General features: G+C 39.3%; 1 protein-coding gene and 1 long non-coding RNA gene across 11 annotated transcripts in view; both read left to right on the top strand.

Annotated features, from left to right (window-relative positions):
- LOC146396078 (uncharacterized) overlaps window positions 1–20,077 on the top strand; it is a 1,511,729-nt gene that overhangs the window by 71,088 nt on the left and 1,420,564 nt on the right. The gene's annotated exons all lie outside the window — the stretch shown is intronic.
- Window positions 1–20,077, top strand: part of ALS2 (alsin Rho guanine nucleotide exchange factor ALS2) — a 72,420-nt gene that overhangs the window by 50,422 nt on the left and 1,921 nt on the right. For 6 of the 10 annotated variants that reach the window (XM_021076183.2, XM_084998350.1, XM_021076179.2 and 3 more), the window contains 17 exons: window positions 365–431; window positions 768–970; window positions 1,083–1,148; window positions 2,183–2,281; window positions 2,872–3,036; window positions 4,190–4,301; window positions 4,799–4,876; window positions 5,985–6,118; window positions 7,429–7,596; window positions 11,354–11,471; window positions 12,264–12,421; window positions 14,536–14,658; window positions 15,176–15,352; window positions 16,437–16,482; window positions 16,692–16,753; window positions 17,542–17,691; window positions 17,936–18,032. In XM_021076183.2, the coding sequence (XP_020931842.1) occupies window positions 365–431; window positions 768–970; window positions 1,083–1,148; window positions 2,183–2,281; window positions 2,872–3,036; window positions 4,190–4,301; window positions 4,799–4,876; window positions 5,985–6,118; window positions 7,429–7,596; window positions 11,354–11,471; window positions 12,264–12,421; window positions 14,536–14,658; window positions 15,176–15,352; window positions 16,437–16,482; window positions 16,692–16,753; window positions 17,542–17,691; window positions 17,936–18,032 (2,023 nt within the window). The remainder of the gene's footprint in view (window positions 1–364; window positions 432–767; window positions 971–1,082; window positions 1,149–2,182; window positions 2,282–2,871; window positions 3,037–4,189; window positions 4,302–4,798; window positions 4,877–5,984; window positions 6,119–7,428; window positions 7,597–11,353; window positions 11,472–12,263; window positions 12,422–14,535; window positions 14,659–15,175; window positions 15,353–16,436; window positions 16,483–16,691; window positions 16,754–17,541; window positions 17,692–17,935; window positions 18,033–20,077) is intronic. The other 4 variants (XM_084998349.1, XM_021076185.2, XM_084998348.1 and 1 more) reach the window with 1 other exon arrangement.

Raw genomic sequence — 20,077 nt, 5'->3', positions numbered from 1 at the left:
CTCATTCCCTTCCTCTGTCACTTACCCAGGTCATTTCTCTAGATGTGAATAAAAACTCAGGAGGCCTCCTCATTCTGTATAAAAAGGCTCACCCTCCCAGCACACAGATAGTAAGAGGCTGTGAAGGTCATGACAGATCCTGATAAGTGGTGGAAGGGCTTCTCCATTGCTCACATGCCCATCGTTCAACACGGAACAGAGTGATTGTCCTTCTTCCCACCATGGGAACCAAACTCAGGGCATGACTGCACTTATGTTTGACTTCTGATCCCCCTTGACATAAACAAGGAGCTTTTCCTCTTTGAGGATTGTTCTAATGACAGGTTGTTATACCTACCGGCATTTACCCTTGTGAACGTTTTAGGAATGGCCTAAAGATAACTACACCTGAGGAGCAGTTCATTCTCATTTCATCAACACCCCAGGAAAAGGTTAGTCCATCGTGGTATTTTCTTTCCATCTTTGGCCTGGCCATTTCTGGCCATTTCTTAACAGTAGTGGGGAGGAAGAAATAAAAATTGTTCTTGCTTGCCTAATGGTCCATAATTATGTCTGATAAATCTTCGTTAAACCAGGATCGTAGATTTCTGTTCTTGTTGTTGTTTTACTGTGATAATTTAAAACACAAAAGCGGTGAATTTCAAGAGTCAATCAGCACTACCCAACAGGGAGAGCATTAGGAGTCAGAGAAATTTTTTATTCTCAGGACGGCTAGCAGGATTTAAAGCAGTGCTTGAGAGTTATTGACATTTACTTTTGGCTCCTAGACAAAGTGGCTCCGGGCCATAAGCCAGGCTGTGGATCAGGCTTTGAGGGGGACGTCTGATCTTCCACCTTATGGAAGCAGCAGCAGTATCCAGAGGCAGGAACCGCCCATTTCACGCAGTGCCAAATATACTTTCTACAAGGATCCTCGCCTGAAGGATGCAACTTATGATGGACGCTGGCTTTCAGGGAAGCCTCATGGAAGGTGAAAATGTTTGATTTATGCCTGGAGTGAGGATGATAGTCTGATGACTGAGAAAGTGTTGACTACATGAAGCATTAATTGACATACATTATTCTTTGCTTATGCATTCCAGGGGGGTTTTGAAGTGGCCAGATGGGAAGATGTATTCTGGCATGTTCAGGAATGGTTTGGAAGACGGGTAAGAAGATTGCAAACACGGGTGTAAATTCAACTATGGTCTTAAATTATGTTATTTTGTGTTCAGACTTATTTCCAAGACAGTAGAATTTTGTTTGGTGTTTTGGGAAATATTTTGAAGGCTCATGATGCACATGTGTGAACATGAAGAGAACTAGGAATCCAGGGTGCAGTCTTGATTTAGATAGAATGAATCATTTACCTTGAGAGCTGGGTGACCTCAAGTTACACAGCCTTCCATTGATTGAAATGGGACAGTGTTTTCTGTCCATTTCTCAGTTGTGAAGACTGAACCTTGGGTAATTTTGCTGTTAAGACTGTTAAGATAGAAATGCTTCCTTTACACAAAGGACATGGAGAAATTTTCCTTTCAGTAGTTTTAAATTTTCTTTAATTTCTGTAATCTGTTGAAGGGAAAATCTTCTAAATGATATATTGTCCCAATGGTACTCAAACAACATTATTTTTATATAAACTTGCATGTTTTCTAACACTATAAATATATTTACATGATAAATATATGGCAGTGAAATATTTTGTATCAAGTTAGAGAAGTAATTAGTTTTACTGTATAAAAAGATTATTATATAAATTGGATAGGTGATTTTGTGTGTGTGTGATAGTATAAAATTTTATGATGTCTTTTAGTCTCCATTTAATAGAATTTTAGAATGAAACGAGACTTTAGATAATCTGATTTACTCCCCCTTATTACACAGATGAGGAAGCCAGGTACCTAGACTTACCCAAGGCGATGCAGCAAAAAAAAGGCCTGGGACACAGGCTCCCTGTTTTTCCTTGAACTTGGCCTAAAACACCTCATCGCTCTGCGAAGCAGTATTAATATCCCATCCCTCCAAGACTTGCCATATAGCTTAGGTAATAGGTAATAGCTTAAACCAAGACCCCATTTACCCCTTTCCTCCTCTAGGTAGTTAGTCCTCTTCTCTGTTCTTGTTATGTTTACCAGTGTATACATACTAAAGGTGACTATGTCCTCAATGCATTGTGAGATGTTTTTATTTGCCTTGGCAGATATGGAGAATACAGAATCCCAAACAAAGCCTTGAATAAAGAAGACCATTATGTGGGCCATTGGAAAGAAGGAAAAATGTGCGGTCAAGGAGTCTATAGGTAATCGCTTTGGAAAGGTTGCTGGACTGGCTGGTGTTGCTTTTTCAAAGAATTATGTAAACCTAAGTATTTGTGTAGCCCAAATTTCCAAGCAGTAAATTTTATTTATTCTTCTTATGACTGAAACAGTATAGAGTCTTCTTTGAAAGATCAACCTCTTGTCTGTCACATGATGAAATGTTAGGTTATTATTTTGTTCTTAACAAAACTGTACAAACCTGTGAACCATAACTTTCTCATAGAATTCTCTAAGTGTCTTGCTTATAAATTTATCTTATACTTACTACATGATTCTAATATGGAGAAAACCTATCATCCTTTCAGAGATCACGCATTATTTTATCTCCCCATGAGGGACTAAGTACACATTTTTTTCCTGATGTTAATACGGAATACCACCCAGGACATCTTCAATGTTTTAGACTCAGTCATTCAAAATGAGATTGTTGATTGGTGAGAAATAGTCAAGTAAACAAATAATTACAGCTGCAAACAAGACCTGAGTATAATTTGGAATTTACTAAACTTAGTAAAAATGAGTATCAGGATGCAGTGTGCTTGTGATCTTTATCCATTCTTTCTAACCACAGTTATGCCTCTGGTGAAGTGTTTGAAGGCTGTTTTCAAGATAACATGCGTCATGGTCATGGGCTCCTACGAAGCGGAAAATTAACTTCCTCTTCTCCCAGTATGTTTATTGGCCAGTGGGTAATGGATAAGAAAGCAGGATATGGTGTCTTTGATGATATCACTAGGTACAGTATTCTGCTTCTAATCTCACAGTTTAACGTGCAAGGCTAAGGTTCCTAGACTTCTCTGAAAACATTGATGATTTTATGAAGGCTGAATGTCTTAATTCAGCAGTACTCGGAACATTTTTTAATAAGAAGACAGAGTTATCAGGCATCATTTTATGCCTTTGCTTGTGAACCAGGCAACAGGTTACTGCTCTACAAGATCAGGATCATTCAGAATTAACATTGGCAGCAGTTTCCATAAAGCACACAAACAAAGCTTTTACCAAATCTTTGATTATTACACAAAGAAAAATCTTTCATGCAGGCAGTAGATAGCAGGAGTAAAGGGTTGGGATGGAGGGCGGGGGCAGGGGAATCAATGGAAGTTCTCTTTTGGGGTCATAGACTGGTATCTACACAGATCTTCCTGCCAGCTCAGAGACTTGTTACCATGCCAGAAACTCAGGAATCAAACTTAGTTAAATTCAATTAATTAAATTTTGGGGGAGGAATGTCGTTCTTTTGCCTCCATATTTGGTTTGGCCTGGTTTGCTTTTGGACTTAATATATATTCCTTCCCCCCTCATGTTATTGTCGGCATGTGGAATTTTAAAAATTTTGCTCTTATCACTAACCTCTATGATTATTTAATATAAACAGTTTGTACTAATTTTTTCCTTTTAATGGAGATTAGTAAGATTTCTCTGAGTTTGAGTAACTGAAGAATGAGCCTTCTTTTATGATAAACCCAATTTCTTTTTTTTTTTTTTTTTAAGTTCGTAAACTTTTGAGTGACAAAAAACTACATAGGTTTGAGTCTCCCTATTACATTTTGAGTGATATGATTTAAAGCTGAATTCTTGGCATTCATTTTTTGCAGTTATGTATTTTAAAGTTTTCAAAGGTAGTACTGGGAGTGTTTCCAGATCTATATCTGGTAGACTATAATGTTAAATTCCAGAGAGAACATTGCTCTGTGTAGGATGTATTTTGCAGTCACATTGTCCCCATTGAGGGGACAGTTAACTGCTTCAAGCAGAGAAATGGAAAAGATACCAACCTCGAGTAATGCCTGATATCCCCCATGTGGTAACTTTTTTTTTTCCCTACCTCATCTTTATCATCATTGATTTTTTTAATTTCTTTTTTCTTTTTTTCTATTTCTCTGCAGAGGAGAGAAGTATATGGGAATGTGGCAAGATGATGCTTGTCAAGGGAATGGTGTGGTAGTTACCCAGTTTGGACTGTACTATGAAGGCAACTTTCACCTCAATAAAATGATGGTGAGTGGGATATTTTGCTTACAGTTAACTGTTGACTTTTTTTTTTTCCCCATCTTTTTAGGGCCGCACTCATGGCATATAGAAATTTCCAGGCTAGGGGTGAAATCAGAGCTGCAGCTGCCAGCCTACATCACAAGCCATAGCAATGCAAGATCTGAGCTGTCTCTGAGGCCTACACCGCACCTCACCGCAATGCCGGATCCTTAACCTACTGAGCAAGGCCAGGGATTGAACCCTCATCCTCATGGATACTAGTTGGGTTCATTACTTCTGAGCCGCAATGGGAACTCCTAGTTACTGTTGACTTTTTAAAACTTTTGTGTTCTTTTTAATCACATTTTAAGTAATAATCTACCTTCCTAGCCCGATTTTTTTTTTTTTTTTTTTTTTTTTTTTTTGTCTTTTAGGATAATGTAGCGCTTTGGGAGATGTGGCTGTAAAAACTCCAAGTTACTCTGCATTTTATATGTTGTGATTTTTTTTCTTTTTCTTCATAGGGAAATGGAGTTTTACTTTCTGAAGATGACACTATCTATGAGGGAGAATTTTCAGATGATTGGACCCTGAGTGGAAAGGTTGGAAACTTCTTTCTACTAATCTTCCACTTTTTTTTTCTTTTCTTTTCTTTTCTTTTTTTTTCTTTTTTTTTTTTTTTTTTTGTCTTTTATCTTTTTAGGGCTGCACCCGTGGCATAGGGAGGTTCCCAGGCTAGGGGTCCAATCAGAGCTGTAGCTGCTGGCCTACGCCACAGCCACAGCAATGCCAGATCCAAGCTGTGTCTGACCTACACCACAGCTCAGGGCAACGCCTGAGCCTTAACCCACTGGGCAAGGCCAGGGATCGAACCCGAAGCCTCATCGTTCCTAGTCGGATTCGGATTCATTTCCACTGCGGGAACTCCTATAATATTGGTGTAATAGCCTCTGTTTCTTGATTTTGTAATTTTGTCCCTTTTTCTTTTCTTGATCAGTCTAAATGTCAAGTTCATATATCTTTTCAAAGAAGCAACTTCTGTGTTTCATTGACTATTTTATTTGTTTGTTTTTAATCTCATTGATTTTTGCTCTAATCTTTATTATCTCCTTCTTGCTTTGGGTTTAGTTTACTTCTCTTCTGTCTTTGCAAAATGGAATTTTAGGTTACTGATTTGAGATCCTCCTTATCTTGTAATATAGATGTTTACAGCTTACGGCTTTAAATTTGCCTTGAAGTACTGCTCTAGTAGCATCCCATCCGTTTAGATAAGTTTTGTGTTCATTTCATTCAGCTTAAAATATTTCACCAATTTTTTCTTTAATCCATGTGTTATTTTCATACACTTTTTTTTTTTTTTTAATGGCTGTGCCCACAGCATATGGAAGTTACCAGGGATTGAATCCATGTTCCAGATTCAGCAACGTCAGATCCTTTTAACCCACTGCATTGGGCTGGGGATTGAACCTATGCCACAAACCCATGCCTCCACAGCAACTCAAACTGCTGCATTCAGATTCTTAACCTACTGTGCCACAGTGGGAACACCTGCATGCATTCTTTTTGCACATACATGTGCGTGCACTTTTTTTTTTTAAGAACTGGGAACTGGTTAAAAAGAAAAATGTTAACTGTTTAATGCTTTTTTCCTCTGATTTTTAGGATTGAAAATACTTGCTGTAATTCCATATTTTATCTAACTTTACCTAGGGGACATTGACTATGCCAAATGGAGATTACATTGAAGGTTATTTTAGTGGAGAATGGGGATCTGGGATAAAAGTCACTGGAACCTACTTCAAGCCTAGCCTATATGAGAGTGATAAAGACAGACCCAAAGTTTTGTGAGTAACTGGTGTTAATTATGGATTAATTATTGACTGTTTTGAGTTGTCTTGCTATTATCTAAATTGGTTAATATTTTAAATGCATAACAAGTTTTTAAAGTCCTTTTTTAAAAACAAAGTATAACTTTGAATTGCAAATTGACACTGCTATAAATAGCTAAATCTATAGTCTTGGCTTAGATTATAGCATTAGAGCATAAATGTTTAAAATGAATGCTCTGTGCAGGAATAATTTTACCGTTAATGGTGTAGTTATCTAAGTTGGTTGAAAGAGAGCATTTAAAAATGGAAGCCCAACAACGTAATTTTGAAAAGTAAAGATCTTGGAGTTCCTGTCATGGCTCAGTGGTTAATGAATCCGACTGGGAACCACGAGGTTGCAGGTTCCATCCCTGGCCTTGCTCAGTGGGTTAAGGATCTGGTGTTGCCCTGAACTGTGGTGTAAGTCACAGACACAGCTCGGATCCCCCATTGCTGTGGCTCTGGCATTGGCTGGCGGCTACAGCTCCGATTGGACCCCTAGCCTGGGAACCTCCATATGCTGTGGGAAGTGGCCCTAGAAAAGGCAAAAAGAAAAAAAAAATATCCTATATAATACACCAAATATATATATATGTATGTGTATACACACACATATTTAAAACACTATATATATAAAATCCTGTATATACTAAGTGGAATAGTAAAGAGCCTATATATACACCAAATATATATACATGTGTATATATATAAAACTATATATATATGTACGTATATAAAACCCTAAGTAGAATAGTATACTCTGCATATATGGGAAAAAGTCAAAAGACTCTCAGTGTATTGTATTCTTCAAGTTTTTGGCTTATGAGTATATTCCCTTATTGATTCTAGCGTTATCTTTGTTCTTGTATTTTGACAGCATCTCAGATTCTTTGTTCTCATCGGAGCTTAATACACTTTCTATACTGTGTTTACCCTTAGCATATACATTTTGCTATTCTCATTATGAGATGTGCAAAGCAGACGAAAGTCCTTGTTTTAGCAAGAGTCGGTTTTACCAAATCAGTTCTACCAAATGTAGAAAGTAAAGGAGGCAACTTGAATGTGCTTCATACTTAAAAATTGATACTCTTTAGTATGTAATAAATGCTAAGTAGCTAAAAAACCATCCCTTTAAAATTTTCATTTGGTTTTTAAAAATAGAACCATCATCAGTCTAGGCACTTTTTGTCACAGAAGCATTCCCAGTTTTATATTAGAAACTTGCTGTTCTTTAGGATTTTTGCACAAAGTAAATGATTAATAAAAGGCTGACATGACCTTATTAGCAGGAAGCTAGGAAACCTGGCAGTGCCGGCGGATGAGAAGTGGAAAGCAGTATTTGATGAATGCTGGCGTCAGCTAGGCTGTGAGAACCCAGGCCAAGGGGACGTTTGGAAAGCGTGGGACAACATTGCTGTGGCCCTGACCACCAGTCGGCGCCAGCACAGAGACAGGTGAGCGAATACCTGCCCAGCCTGGGGCAGAGCCTGCTGGGAAGATGAAACTCAGAACTGGTAAGTTACAGGACTTCCCACATTTGGTTTTTAGATATAATATAAAAGCCAATGATGTGCTTCTGTTTCTGGGTAAGGAAGGGTAAAACACACCTCCCCGTATCTTTTATTACACTCACCTCTAGAACCCAGGCAGAATACATGGACAGCTCTTTGAAACTCTGAAAAGCAAATATCAGCAGGTGTATTGGGGAAGAACATCTGCATCAAAGTACTACCCAACCAGCAGTGAGTTTACTGGTTTCTGAACCTCAGTATCCCTTAGCCTGAAACTCAGTATAATCTCAAACTAGAAGCAAATATTGTGCTGCAGACAGAGATCCAGAAAAAACCCTCTTTCTGGCTCAAGATGCAGAAAAGAGACTCCTAAAAGCTCAGAAGGAGTGGATGAGCTCCACTGGATTTTCTCTCTCTCCTTTTTCCCCACTTTCTCGTGCCCTGGGCCCCAGGCTGCAGGCACTTCTGTGCGGGGGAAGCGATGGTGGCAGCTGGAGCAGCTGAGAACCAGATACATGCAGGTACCGGCACTCTTGTGGGAGTGGATCCTTCTCCCTTGATGGATCCTCAGGTACTAGAGTCATGGCCAGACCTCACTGCTATTTTGGCCTCTCTATCCTCCCACTACTTCATGGAAGTGGGCAGTTTCTGGCCACGGGAACTACAAGGGGAACCAGAAAATGCCAAGGAAGTAATGGAGAGAAAGGAGCTCTGGAAAGCAACCCTGTAAAGTAGTTTCTGACCTCTTGGACTCACCCGGGACCTGTGCATGTGTGAATTTGGTCCTAATTGGCATAGCACACACTTTGAGAACTGAGCTGCTAAGTTGACTTCCACCTTGGTCCCAGCGTTACACCTGAGTGGTACTCACAGAACAGCCCAGATAGGACTGCAAAGCCTTTGACAAGTGAACTAACACTGAAACCACAGTCCACAGAGGGCTAAAACAAAAATATTGACAGTTTCAGAGATCCCCAAGTCACTTACCCATTCAGGGGTTCACTGGACAGACTTATAAATCTTAGCATAGAATTATACTCACAGGTAAGAGATACTACAGCAGCACAGTAAGGCTCCACAGCCCGGTCACAAGGGAGGAAGACAGGCAGAGTTTGAAGGAATCCACGAGCAGGCTTCCCATGCTCTCTCCCTTCTGGGAGGGCTCATACAGAGCACACTCGCCCCTGAGCAGTAAAATGCAGCCACGTGTACACATTGTTTCTGCACGGGGAAGCCCTTTAGAGTTTCAGTGCCCCAGGTTTGTTCTGGAGACTGGTCCCATAGGCATCCTGTGCTTAGCAACTACGAAACTTGCACAGTCCCAGGAGGAAGCAGATGTTCACCCTAAACTGCTTTGTCAGTACAGTCTGTGGAGAGCAGAATGCCCTTGTTGGTTAGGAACTGTTTCATATGAAAATAGGGAACGTTTAGGAAGCTTAGTTCCCAGGTACCAGCTAAGGGCCAACTTTATAAGCAAGTCCTTATGAAGATAACAGTTGCGGTTCTACTATGTTATGGATGTCAGTGTTCTCCATAGCACGTAAATGAAACCCAAAAATCTCATATTCCTCAGAGTGTCCAGGAACAAAACCGAAATTACTTGGCAATCAAAGAATCATGAATATCTCAACTCATTTGGGTGAAGACAATAGACATCAATGACCCCTAACATAGATTTGGGGATTATCTGACAAGAACTTTAAAGCAGCTATTATAAAAATGCTCAAATGACCAATTGCAGACATCCTTGAAACAAATGTTGAAATTGAAAGTATCAACAAAGAAATAGAAGGTATAAAGAAGAAGCAAATCAAGATTTTTGAATTGAGAAATACAGTGACCAAATTTTAAAAATCACTGGGTGTGGAGTTCCTGTCGTGGCGCAGTGGTTAACAAATCCGACTAGGAACCATGCGGTTGTGGGTTAAGTCCCTGGCCTTGCTCAAGAGGTTAAGGATCCGGCATTACTGTGAGCTGTAGTGTAGGTTGCAGATGTGGCTCAGATCCTGAGTTGCTGTGGGTGTGGTGTAAGCCGGCAGCTACAGCTCCGATTCAACCCCTAGCCTGGGAACCTCCATATGCCATGGGAGCAGCCCTAGAAAAGGCAAAAAGACAAAAAAAAATCACTGGGTGGACTCAGTAGCAGAATGAGATGACAGCAGATGAGTCAGTAAACTTGAAAAATAGCTTAATAGAAATTATTTAAGCTGAAAATAATGGAAAATAGTGAACAGGGCTCTAAGGATCTGAAAGGACCTGAAAGTTTAATATGTGTGTCTTCAGAATCCCTGAAGGAAAGGAGAAAAATCATGGGGCTGAAAAAACATTTGAATAAGTTAGTGGTTGAAAACTCCCCAAATTTGGTGAAAGGCATACACCCACACATTCAAGAAGCTGAACAGACCATTCTAGAAAAAAACCAGATATCCATGTCCAGATGCATCATATTCAGATGGAAAGGAAAAAATCTTGAAAGCAGCTTGAGAAAAACTACACATTACACATATGGAAACAGCAATTCAAGTGGCCGCTTATTGTCAGAAACCTTGGAGGCGAAAAGGAAGTGGCACAACAGCTGTGAAGTGCTGGAAGAAAAAATTACAGATGTATTTTTCATTTTTTTCTTTTCCTGCTTTTTCTTATTTTCTTCCTTTTCCTGTTTTTCTTTTTTTCCTGCTTTCTGCTCCCCCAACCCCATCTACCATTCTTCATATTTCCTTTTTTAGTTTGGCCAGTAACGTCCCTAAGCATTGATTAGCATTAGGATCTAAAGAACTTGCGAATCCCAGCAGTATAGAAAGAAGGTCTTGTTTTGTTTTCCTCTGTATTTGGGAAAAATAAGAATTGATTATAATGTTTCATTTGTGGCGCTGATGATTTTTACCTTCTAGTTTTTCTATCAGTAGGAGAAATGGAAACTCCCAGGGTTGATTAAAGCTGTGGACTTGCCTGTGTGTGATTACAGATGGTCAGCCCCACTGGTAGAGCCCTTGGGCATAGGCATTGAGTTAACCTTGGTTAACTCTTGTTGGGTATTTCTAAGAAGTGAGAATGAATGAACTTCTGTATAAAATCACATTGCAGCCACAGAGATCTTATTTGCTCATCTAACATAGTATAATGATGATTGTGCACTGTTTCTAATTTCTCCTTAGTTGTAATCTAATGATAGCATGCCATTACCAAACATTTACAAACATTACACTAGTGTATGTGCTTTTGCCTTAGCCTCTCCATCCAAAGTTTCCCCTTGTCTGTTGTATGCTTACCCCATGACCCCTTGTAGGGTTCTCATTGTCTCCTTACTTCTCGAGCTTATTTCCATTTCATCCTTTGCCCTTTGATTTGTTTGCCTTAATCCTTAGCTCTTCATCTCCCCTTTATTCTGTTTTTATCATCACTAACAAGTCTATCACCAGTTTTCTCTTCAAGCCAACATAATATTTTTCAACACCATGGTTGAGGTCGGTGCCGCATCTTCATTAACTTATTGTAGTTGGTGTGGAGTAACACTAAATGCTCTCTTGAGTGACTGGTATGTAAACCTAATAGCAGGTCAGTTACCAATTATGAACACACTTGGGCCTAACACTGTGTTGGATGCTCCATTTCATTCTTAGTTGGTGACCGAGCTTCATGTGCACATCACAGTTATCTTGCTTTCTTGAAATGTTATAGGCTTTCTTTTCCCTTTTTATAGTCCAGAGATGTTAAGTCGTTCACAGACTCAGACACTAGAGAGTTTGGAATTCATTCCTCAGCATGTTGGCGCCTTCTCTGTGGAGAAATATGATGACATCAAGAGATATTTAATAAAGGTAAGCAAGAGTCAAAGCCATACCAGTCTTGTGAATTAATGATTCAACTACCATAGTGTATCATTCAGATGTACTCACAGCTTATTGTTACCCACGTCCTGGTTTTGCTTTCTGACTCTTTCTTGTGTTAATTCTCTGACTACTAAAAGCACATTTCTACCTGAAGATTGATGTATTGTCATGATAGAACTTTTAAGTTTTGTAAAGCATTCGGAAGGGGGGGTACCGGAGATTAGGGTCAGAAATTAAAATGGCTTTTTGTTGGTAACACTAGTAAACTAAGAGCGTATGTAAATAAAGTGCACCACCCTTGCCCTGTGGTTATGCTCTTATTGCTTCCTTCTTAAACCCTCTGAGATCAGCTACAATTTAAAGCATAACGTGCTTTGATGTGGGGTGCCAGAGGGAGTTTTAGGAGAAATCAAGAGTCCTAACCAGTCAGCAACTGTCATTATTCAGTTTTTTCCAAGGTAGCATTTCATGTATTTTTTGTGATGTTTGAAGTAGGTTTTAACCTTCCTTTCAAGGATATTCTATATCAGTGTATCCAAAGCTATTTTCCCCAAATGTTAAAAGGATACTTTGATTAATAAGATCAGGGACTCCTACTCTGTATAATTTGGGTAGATTCGACACTTTTAGAAAAGGTAAAGTATTTGAATTTTCCTGGGTCAGAATTAGACTCTTGACGTTTTGAAAATTGTGTATCTTTTCTGAAACTGTTTACTTTTGATTGATTGTTTCTGTCATTAGCGCACGTTGACTGACTGCATTGGTTCTCTTCCTGCTCAGGCCTGCGACACTCCTCTGCACCCACTGGGCAGGCTCGTGGAGACTCTGGTTGCGGTGTATAGAATGACATATGTGGGGGTGGGAGCCAACCGCCGGCTACTGCAGGAGGCTGTGAAGGAGATTAAGTCCTACCTTAAGCGAATCTTCCAGCTGGTGAGGTAAGAGATCTTTTCACTAAAGGCTGCAAGCTGTGGAATACCAGTTTATACTTATGCTTGCGTGGCTTCACCTAGTGAATCTAGAGATTACAACTTTGTTAAGAGTCATGAACGTTCCCCTTTATCAGAGAAATTGTTCATCAAGAAAATGGTTTTATGCCACAGATCCTTAAATAGATTAAATAATGAAAATGTTTTTACTTTGTATTTATGCTATAACTATAAAAAGATGGACCTCAGCGATTGTTACTTATTTCTTTTATGGCTTTCTTACTCATTAAGTGTAAGAGGCTAAAATAAATGTTTTGTTTTGTTTTCTCTTCTTTTTATGGCTGCATCTGCGACATATGGAAGCTCCTGGGCCAAGGGTGAAATCACAACTGCAGCTGCCAGTCTGTGCCACAGCCATGGCAACAACAGATCCAAGCCACATCTGTGACCTTCCCCGCAGCTTTTGGCAACACCAGATCCTTAACCCACTGATCGAGGCCAGGGATCGAACCCACATCCTCACAGAGACAACGTTGGGTCCTTAACCCACCAAGCCACAATGGGAACTCCCTAAACAGTGGGTTTTTCCCTTCTTTGTGTGTGTGAGTTTTAGGGCTGTACCCACAGTGCATGGAAGTTCCCTGGCTAGGGGTTGAATCAGAGCTATAGCTGGCAGCCTACACCACAGCTACATATTTTATTAAAATACCAATTTTGGTATGAAATATAGTGGTCTTATTTGGATTTAATCTCTAGGCAAAATCATGTTTCTAAAATCTAACAAACAGAAAAGAGAGTCTAATATGAAATTTTATCCATGAGCATTTATGTCCGAGCCCTTGATAGCAGACTGTTCGTTCATTTATTCAACAAATATTTATTGAGCGCATCTATGCGTTAGCCATCATTCTATCCTGTAGGGGAATTTATCAGTGAACAAACCAAAGAAAAAAAGAAAATCTGTACTCTCGTGGGACTTGCATTCGAATAGGGACAGAGTTGTGACAGAGGGGAGGGGGGATGGGGCTGGAGGCAAGGTGCTGCTATTTTAAACTGAGGCTCAGGGAGACCTGATTAATAAAGTAATGTCTGAGCAGAGACTTTGAAGGAGGTGAGAAAGCAAGCAAGAATCTCTTGAAGAAGAGTTTCAGGCAGCCAGCAAATTTGGAGCTTGTGAAATTCAAGATATTTTACTGGGTTTAAGCCAACAAGTAAATACTACATTGAGATAGTTATACAAAAGTTTATGACTTGGTCCCACTAAACCTCCTTATTTTATTAGCCTCAAAACTGATAAGTGCATTTGGAAATGTTTCAGGTTTTGGGGGTGCCATGTGACCTACTAAAAAGATCACTGGGCTGGGATTGCTTCAGCTTTGACGTTAGCTAGATGGGTAATATGAAGATGAGTTTCTTGAACTTATTTGTAGTTTTCTCAAGTGTAAAATAAGAGGCAGGTGCATGGTATAAGTCAACAAAAATACAGAAGATTGCAAGCTGCCTTTAAAGGGGTAAGGTTTAAGTCTGTAAAAATAAAGAAAACAGTAATTTGCTCATGCGAGTCTACCATTTGCACACAGGGTGGGAAACAAAATCTAGGGAAAATTCAAAACTTGGGGAAAAATCCTCCATAATTTAATGGGTCAGTTATTTGGAAAATTTTTTCAACAGCTTAACTTTAAAAAAAATTTTTTAGATGTTTTCATTAAATGGGTTTTCATTTTTCCTTAATGTTGGACGTTTAAGTTGTTTCCACTGATACTTGTTTATACTCCGAAAACAATGATTTCTGCCTTAAGAGTCAATACACACTGACCTCAGAAAAGAATTTGCCAGTAAGAAAAACATATATAGATCAGAATTCTTCATTCTTTCCTAACTGGACAGGGGAAAAAAAAAAAAAAAAAAAAAGCACGTAAAGATTTTAGTGCTGTCTTTCACTAGCTACAGTCTTAATTTTACCCTGTAAGAAGCATCAGTTAAGAATCTCAGGGAAATAACATATTTAGTTGATGTAAAGTTTGGCCTCATTGGTCCTTTAAGTAGATTAAATGATGGAAATCTGTCTTTTTTTAGCACAGCAGAGGCGTAAATGTATAATGGTATTTTTTATTCTTCTGTAGGTTCTTATTTCCTGAGCTTCCTGAAGAGGGCAGCACCATCCCTCTCTCTGCTCCTCTGCCCACTGAGAGGAAGTCCTTTTGCACTGGCAAGTCAGATTCCAGATCTGAATCCCCAGAGCCAGGGTGAGTGGAGCTGGGTGGAGACAGTGAAGAAAAGGGGTGGGGACCCGGTGATCTCATGCAAAGAATCCCAGGAAAAGTTTTTTTCTCTAGATCTGTTTCCTTTGTTCTAAAATGATATGGTTGGACCAAGTGATCTCTGAGGTTCCGTTTAGGTCTCAAGCTCTTGTAGCCAAACCCCATGGAAGTGTAACCACAGATGGCCGGGCCCAAGACTGCTGAGCAGAGTTAAATCATTCTCCTAGGACAACAGAGAAATCAGCCTTAAAATGGAAACAAAGTGGGCTTTCAGTTAGATTTTGAGTTGATGAAGAGAATTCACACTTGGCCCAGGACAAAGCTCTGGGGCCATGGGTAAACTTCTTGTGTTAACTCCTTACATAAAAGAAGTAATATAAGCACTTCTTTACTTAAAATTTTCCATCTTTACTTTCAGCTTCTAGAAAATGAAGATCCATCTTTTGATTCTGTATTGAATTTTAAGATTACCGCTTCTCACTCTCACTCCAATGTTTTGTAGTTACGTGGTAACAGGCTCTGGGTTATTACTCCCTGTGCTCCTGCCTCGGCTCTACCCACCTCTGTTCATGCTCTACGCCCTGGATAACGACCGAGAGGAGGACGTTTACTGGGAATGCGTTCTCCGACTAAATAAGCAGCCTGATATTGCTCTTTTGGGCTTCCTTGGGGTGCAGAGGTAAGTACAGTAGTTATGAATGGAATCCAATGGTTTTAACTCAAAATGCAGACAGCATTATCAGGAATTTGGTACTTTGATACCTAATTACATATGTGATTTGCAGTTTATTTGCCTATTGCTTATCTGTCTTCAGCAAAATAGTGCTATTTAATATTCTTCATTTCTGAGAATTTTTGGAGATGAACATGAAACCTGATTATTCTGATGAATGTATGTATATTCTGAATTTATGTAGATATATGTAGATATATAATTTGAGTTATCTTGCCAGATACTTTGCAGTTCTTTAAAGCAAAATACATGTGTTCACATTTTCAGAAAAAATTAATTATATCCTGCCTTTGGTATTTTTCCTTCCCATTCTTCTCTTTCCTCCCTCTCCATCTACAGCTTCTAGTTTAAAATTTTAGAAATGTTCTTTTTTTTGGTCTTTTGTCTTTTCAGGGCCACACCTGTGGCATATGGAGGTTCCCAGGCCAGGGGTCGAATTGAAGCTACAGCTGCCGGCCTACACCACAGCTCATGGCAACGCCGGATCCTTAATCCACTGAGTAAGCCCGGGGATTAAACCTGCATCTACATGGATACTAGTCAGATTCATTAACCACTGAGCTACGACAGGAACTCCAGAAGTGCTTTTTTGTTACAAGGCATTATTTCTTGCCATACCAAGGGAATGGTAAGTGATTATGCTTTCTTTTTGTATTATGATGAAAATGATCACCCCAACATCCAATAATTACATATTTGTACTTTCAAAAAAAGTGGATAAGCCTTAATTGGAAAGTAAATGTCTTTCAGTGAAATATTTCAATAGTAAAAATGAGGTAAAACTGAGCGAAGGAAAGATTTTGACTAATACCTGATAATATCTGTAATGTATCGGATTATTGGAGTATAGAATGTCCGTAGGGACAGGATGGAAACTCTTGAATTACTTCTGGAATGTTTATTAAAACTTAATCTAACTGAGAACAGTTACTTTAAATGGAGGCAGGAAAGCTGACATAGTCATTAACTTGTTATGGGAATTAATCTGCCATAAGTAACTTGTATTAACAATGTATGAATTCCATTGTAGGAAGTTTTGGCCAGCAACCTTGTCAGTCCTTGGAGAGAGTAAAAAGGTATAGTGGATTTTAGTTTCCCTAGCAAATATGCTTTTATTTGGTATGAGGGATTTGAGATAGCAGCTCAAAGTTTTTCTTTGGTAGAATAGTACCCAAGCATGAGTTACTCATTAAGACTTGGCATTCTGCTCTCGGTGTCATTTATGTTTATTGTTACTGCAAAAGACAACTTTCATCTATGATCTGTATAAATTCTCTTTTTGCAGGTTTTGCCAACCACAAAAGATGCTTGTTTTTCCTCAGCTGTGGAATGTCTGCAGCAGATCAGGTAATCTCCGATTTGTTGAAAATCACATAAATCAAAATAGTGGTTAGTCTGTTAAGATATTCATTAGATCTTATTCTTACCTAAGCTCTAATCCCTTATCCCCCCAGGATGATGTCAAACTCAGCCTGGAAATCAGAAAGGCTCTTTTGAGACCTTTGGGGGTACCTTTTCCTTTACAAGGGCCCTTGCATTTTCAAAAGTGGTAGAGAATCTACCCAGAAATTTATCTACATAATCACATCTTTAGCAGTTCCTGCTGTCGCACAGTGGGATCTGGGGTATCTCTGCAGCATTAGGATGCAGGTTCAAGTTCCTGCTTGGCACAGTGGGTTAAAGGATCTGGTGTTGCTGCAGCTGTAGCATAGGTCACAACTGTGGCTCAGATCTGATCCCTGGCAGCCAAAAAAAAAAAAAAAAAGAAAAGAAAAAAAAAATCACGTCTGTAGCCAAGGAAATTAACCAGAAATGTCTTACTCAGAGAAGAGCATGTGTTAGGAAAATAAGATTCCACATGGGTAAAAGGAGAAGATCTATGACTTAGTGAATTCCTTTCATGCGAACCATTGATAGTTGGAGGCTTCTTTTCTCAAAGAACCATAGAGTTACAGAGGTCATCTCTTCTAGCAACTCATTTTGCCTAAAGTATCCAACTTTAAAGTGTCCGACTTAAGGCACATGAGCCTAAGAGAGTATATTGTTAAATTAAATCAAATGGCTCTATTAAGAAAACTATAGGATATTTTTTGTCATTTATTTTTATATTTTATTTTATTTTTTTTTTACAACAGCACGACATTTACCCCTTCAGACAAACTTAAAGTCATTCAGCAGACCTTTGAAGAGATCTCTCAGAGTGTCCTGGCATCACTTCAGGAAGACTTCTTGTGGTCCATGGATGACTTGTTTCCTGTTTTCTTATATGTGGTGCTACGGGCCAGGTGACCAATCTCTTCTGACTTTAATATCAGTGACATTATTTTAACAACTCTGCTGCTTTGTTTTTCTGAGCTAATGACAGGAATATACTCCCCCACTAGAAAAAAAAATCCATTTCTGTCAACTCTTTTCACTCTGGTATTACCATTTTATTGAACTGTTCTTTCTTTTCCCTTCAGAAAGATTCAGAAGTAGGATGTACACATAAAGCAGAAATAACTCAATATCTTTTTCTCACTGGAGCAGGATTAGGAATTTGGGTTCCGAGGTTCACCTCATTGAAGATCTGATGGACCCATATCTTCAGCATGGGGAACAGGGTATAATGTTCACCACCTTGAAGGTAAAGTTTAGGGGGTTTTTTGTTTTTTGTTTTTTTTTTGTCTTTTTGCTATTTCTTGGGCCACTCCCGCGGCATATGGAGGTTCCCAGGCTAGGGGTCGAATCGGAGCTGTAGCCACCGGCCTACGCCAAAGCAACACTAACGTGGGATCCGAGCCACATCTGCAAGCTACACCACAGCTCACGGCAACGCCGGATCGTTAACCCGCTGAGCAAGGGCAGGGACCAAACCCGCCACCTCGTGGTTCCTAGTCGGATTCGTTAACCACTGCGCCACGAGGGGAACTCCAAGTTTAGGTATTTTTTAATGTTAAAATCTCTCCTTCGTTTACCATATTATGGATGTGTCATTAACCATTTTCTTCTTTATGTAAAATTTGAATGCAGACATTAAGTTTTTAGAGCACGTATTGTTGAAGTATGACAATTTATTAAAGAGAAGTAGAGCCAATTATTCACAACATACTAAAGCAAATTATTCACCACCCAATCTTCCCTATAAATTGATCATTCAAATTGTTACAGTTCTTTATAAATGTAGACCATCTATATCAATGTAACTAAAACAGAAACAGAAAGAATTCTTAGTGTCCAAAAAAGTATCCAACAGTAGAGCTGTTGGAATTAAGGTAAAACACAGAAGACTGTATTTATGTGATGAATAGGAGTTGTGTCTTCTTTCTTTCTCCTGTTTTTTGCTATAACCACTTGGCTGCAAATGAGGTTCTCTGATCTGGGTGCCCTCTAGGGATTGTTGGAAGTCATTTCAGTTCCCCTGCCTTGATTTCTCTTGGAATTTGATACAATTATTCTGAAGTTTATTGGAAGAAAAATATGGCAGAAACACCTCAGAAAAAAAGGGACAGTTTAGCCCACTATGCCAATTAGTGAAGTATTGTGAAATGGCAATAATTAAGAAAGTATGCTACTGGAGTTGCCTCGTGGCTCAGCTGGTTAAGGATCCAGCATTGTCACTGCTGTGGTGTGGTTTCCATCCCTGGCCTGGGAACTTCTATGTGCCGTGGGCATGCCCCCCCCCAAAAAATAGTATATTACTGTCACTGGAATAGATAAATGCCTTAGAGAAGGGATAGCCCCCATATAGGCAGTATTATAATGGAAACCTCACATATGAAAATGGAAACATCAAACACAAAAATGGAAAAGAAAAGAGTTATTTAATAAATGGTCAAAGTATTGGAATAGCTTATTAGCTGTTTTGGAGGGAGGGTTGGAATCAAGAGTGGAATCATTCATATAGCAAATTACAGATGCCTTAAGGTTTAAATGTACACGAAGGGAGTGAGACGAGAAGATAGGCAAGTTAAAATGAGAAAAATACTAGAACTTAATGTCAGGGTTTCAGGCTTGGGCTAATTATTTAAACTTTTTGACTTAACTAAACTTGAAAAAGGTGGGGGCCACTGGGGAAAATATTGGCTACCAATAACTTACATTATTAGTATTTCTGTTATATGAAGAGCATCTCTAAACATATCACCAAGGAAGAAACTGAATTTTAATACATTTATATATAGGAAGATGCTCAACCTCACTGCCAATTTAAAGAAGGCGTCATTTCGTCTCTGCTCAATTAGCAAAAATGTTACAGAATTATACCCAGTGAAGTCAGAATCAGTCCCACATTGCCGATAATGGAATAAATAGCAATCACCGTTTTGGTTTCGTTTGTTTTCTTTCTTTCTTTTCCTTTTTATGCCACACTTGCAGCATATGGAAGTTCCCGGGCTAGGGGTTGAATCAGAGCTGCAGCTGCCGACCTACATCACAGCCACAGCAGTGCCAGATCCAAGCCGCATCTGCAGCCTACCCTGCAGCTTGCAGCAGCACCAGATCTCTAGCCCACTGAGCAAGGCCAGGGATCCAACCCTCATCCTCACAGACGCTATGTCAGGTTCTTAACCCACTGAGCCACAATGGGAACTCCAGCAGTCACCTTTTGAAAAAAACAATTGTTATTAATACTTATATCAACAACCTCAAAAATGTTGGTAGAGTTTGAGTGTCCTAATCCTGGAGATTTAT

The sequence above is a fragment of the Sus scrofa genome, chromosome 15 (genome assembly GCF_054392235.1).
Source record: "Sus scrofa isolate SSC_HxYL_T2T_F1_AM1 chromosome 15, Sscrofa_HxYL_maternal_Yorkshire_Landrace_v2.0, whole genome shotgun sequence".
Taxonomy (NCBI): domain Eukaryota; kingdom Metazoa; phylum Chordata; class Mammalia; order Artiodactyla; family Suidae; genus Sus; species Sus scrofa.
Note: the sequence above shows the minus strand (reverse complement) of the source record. Positions and strands in the feature narration are given on the sequence as shown.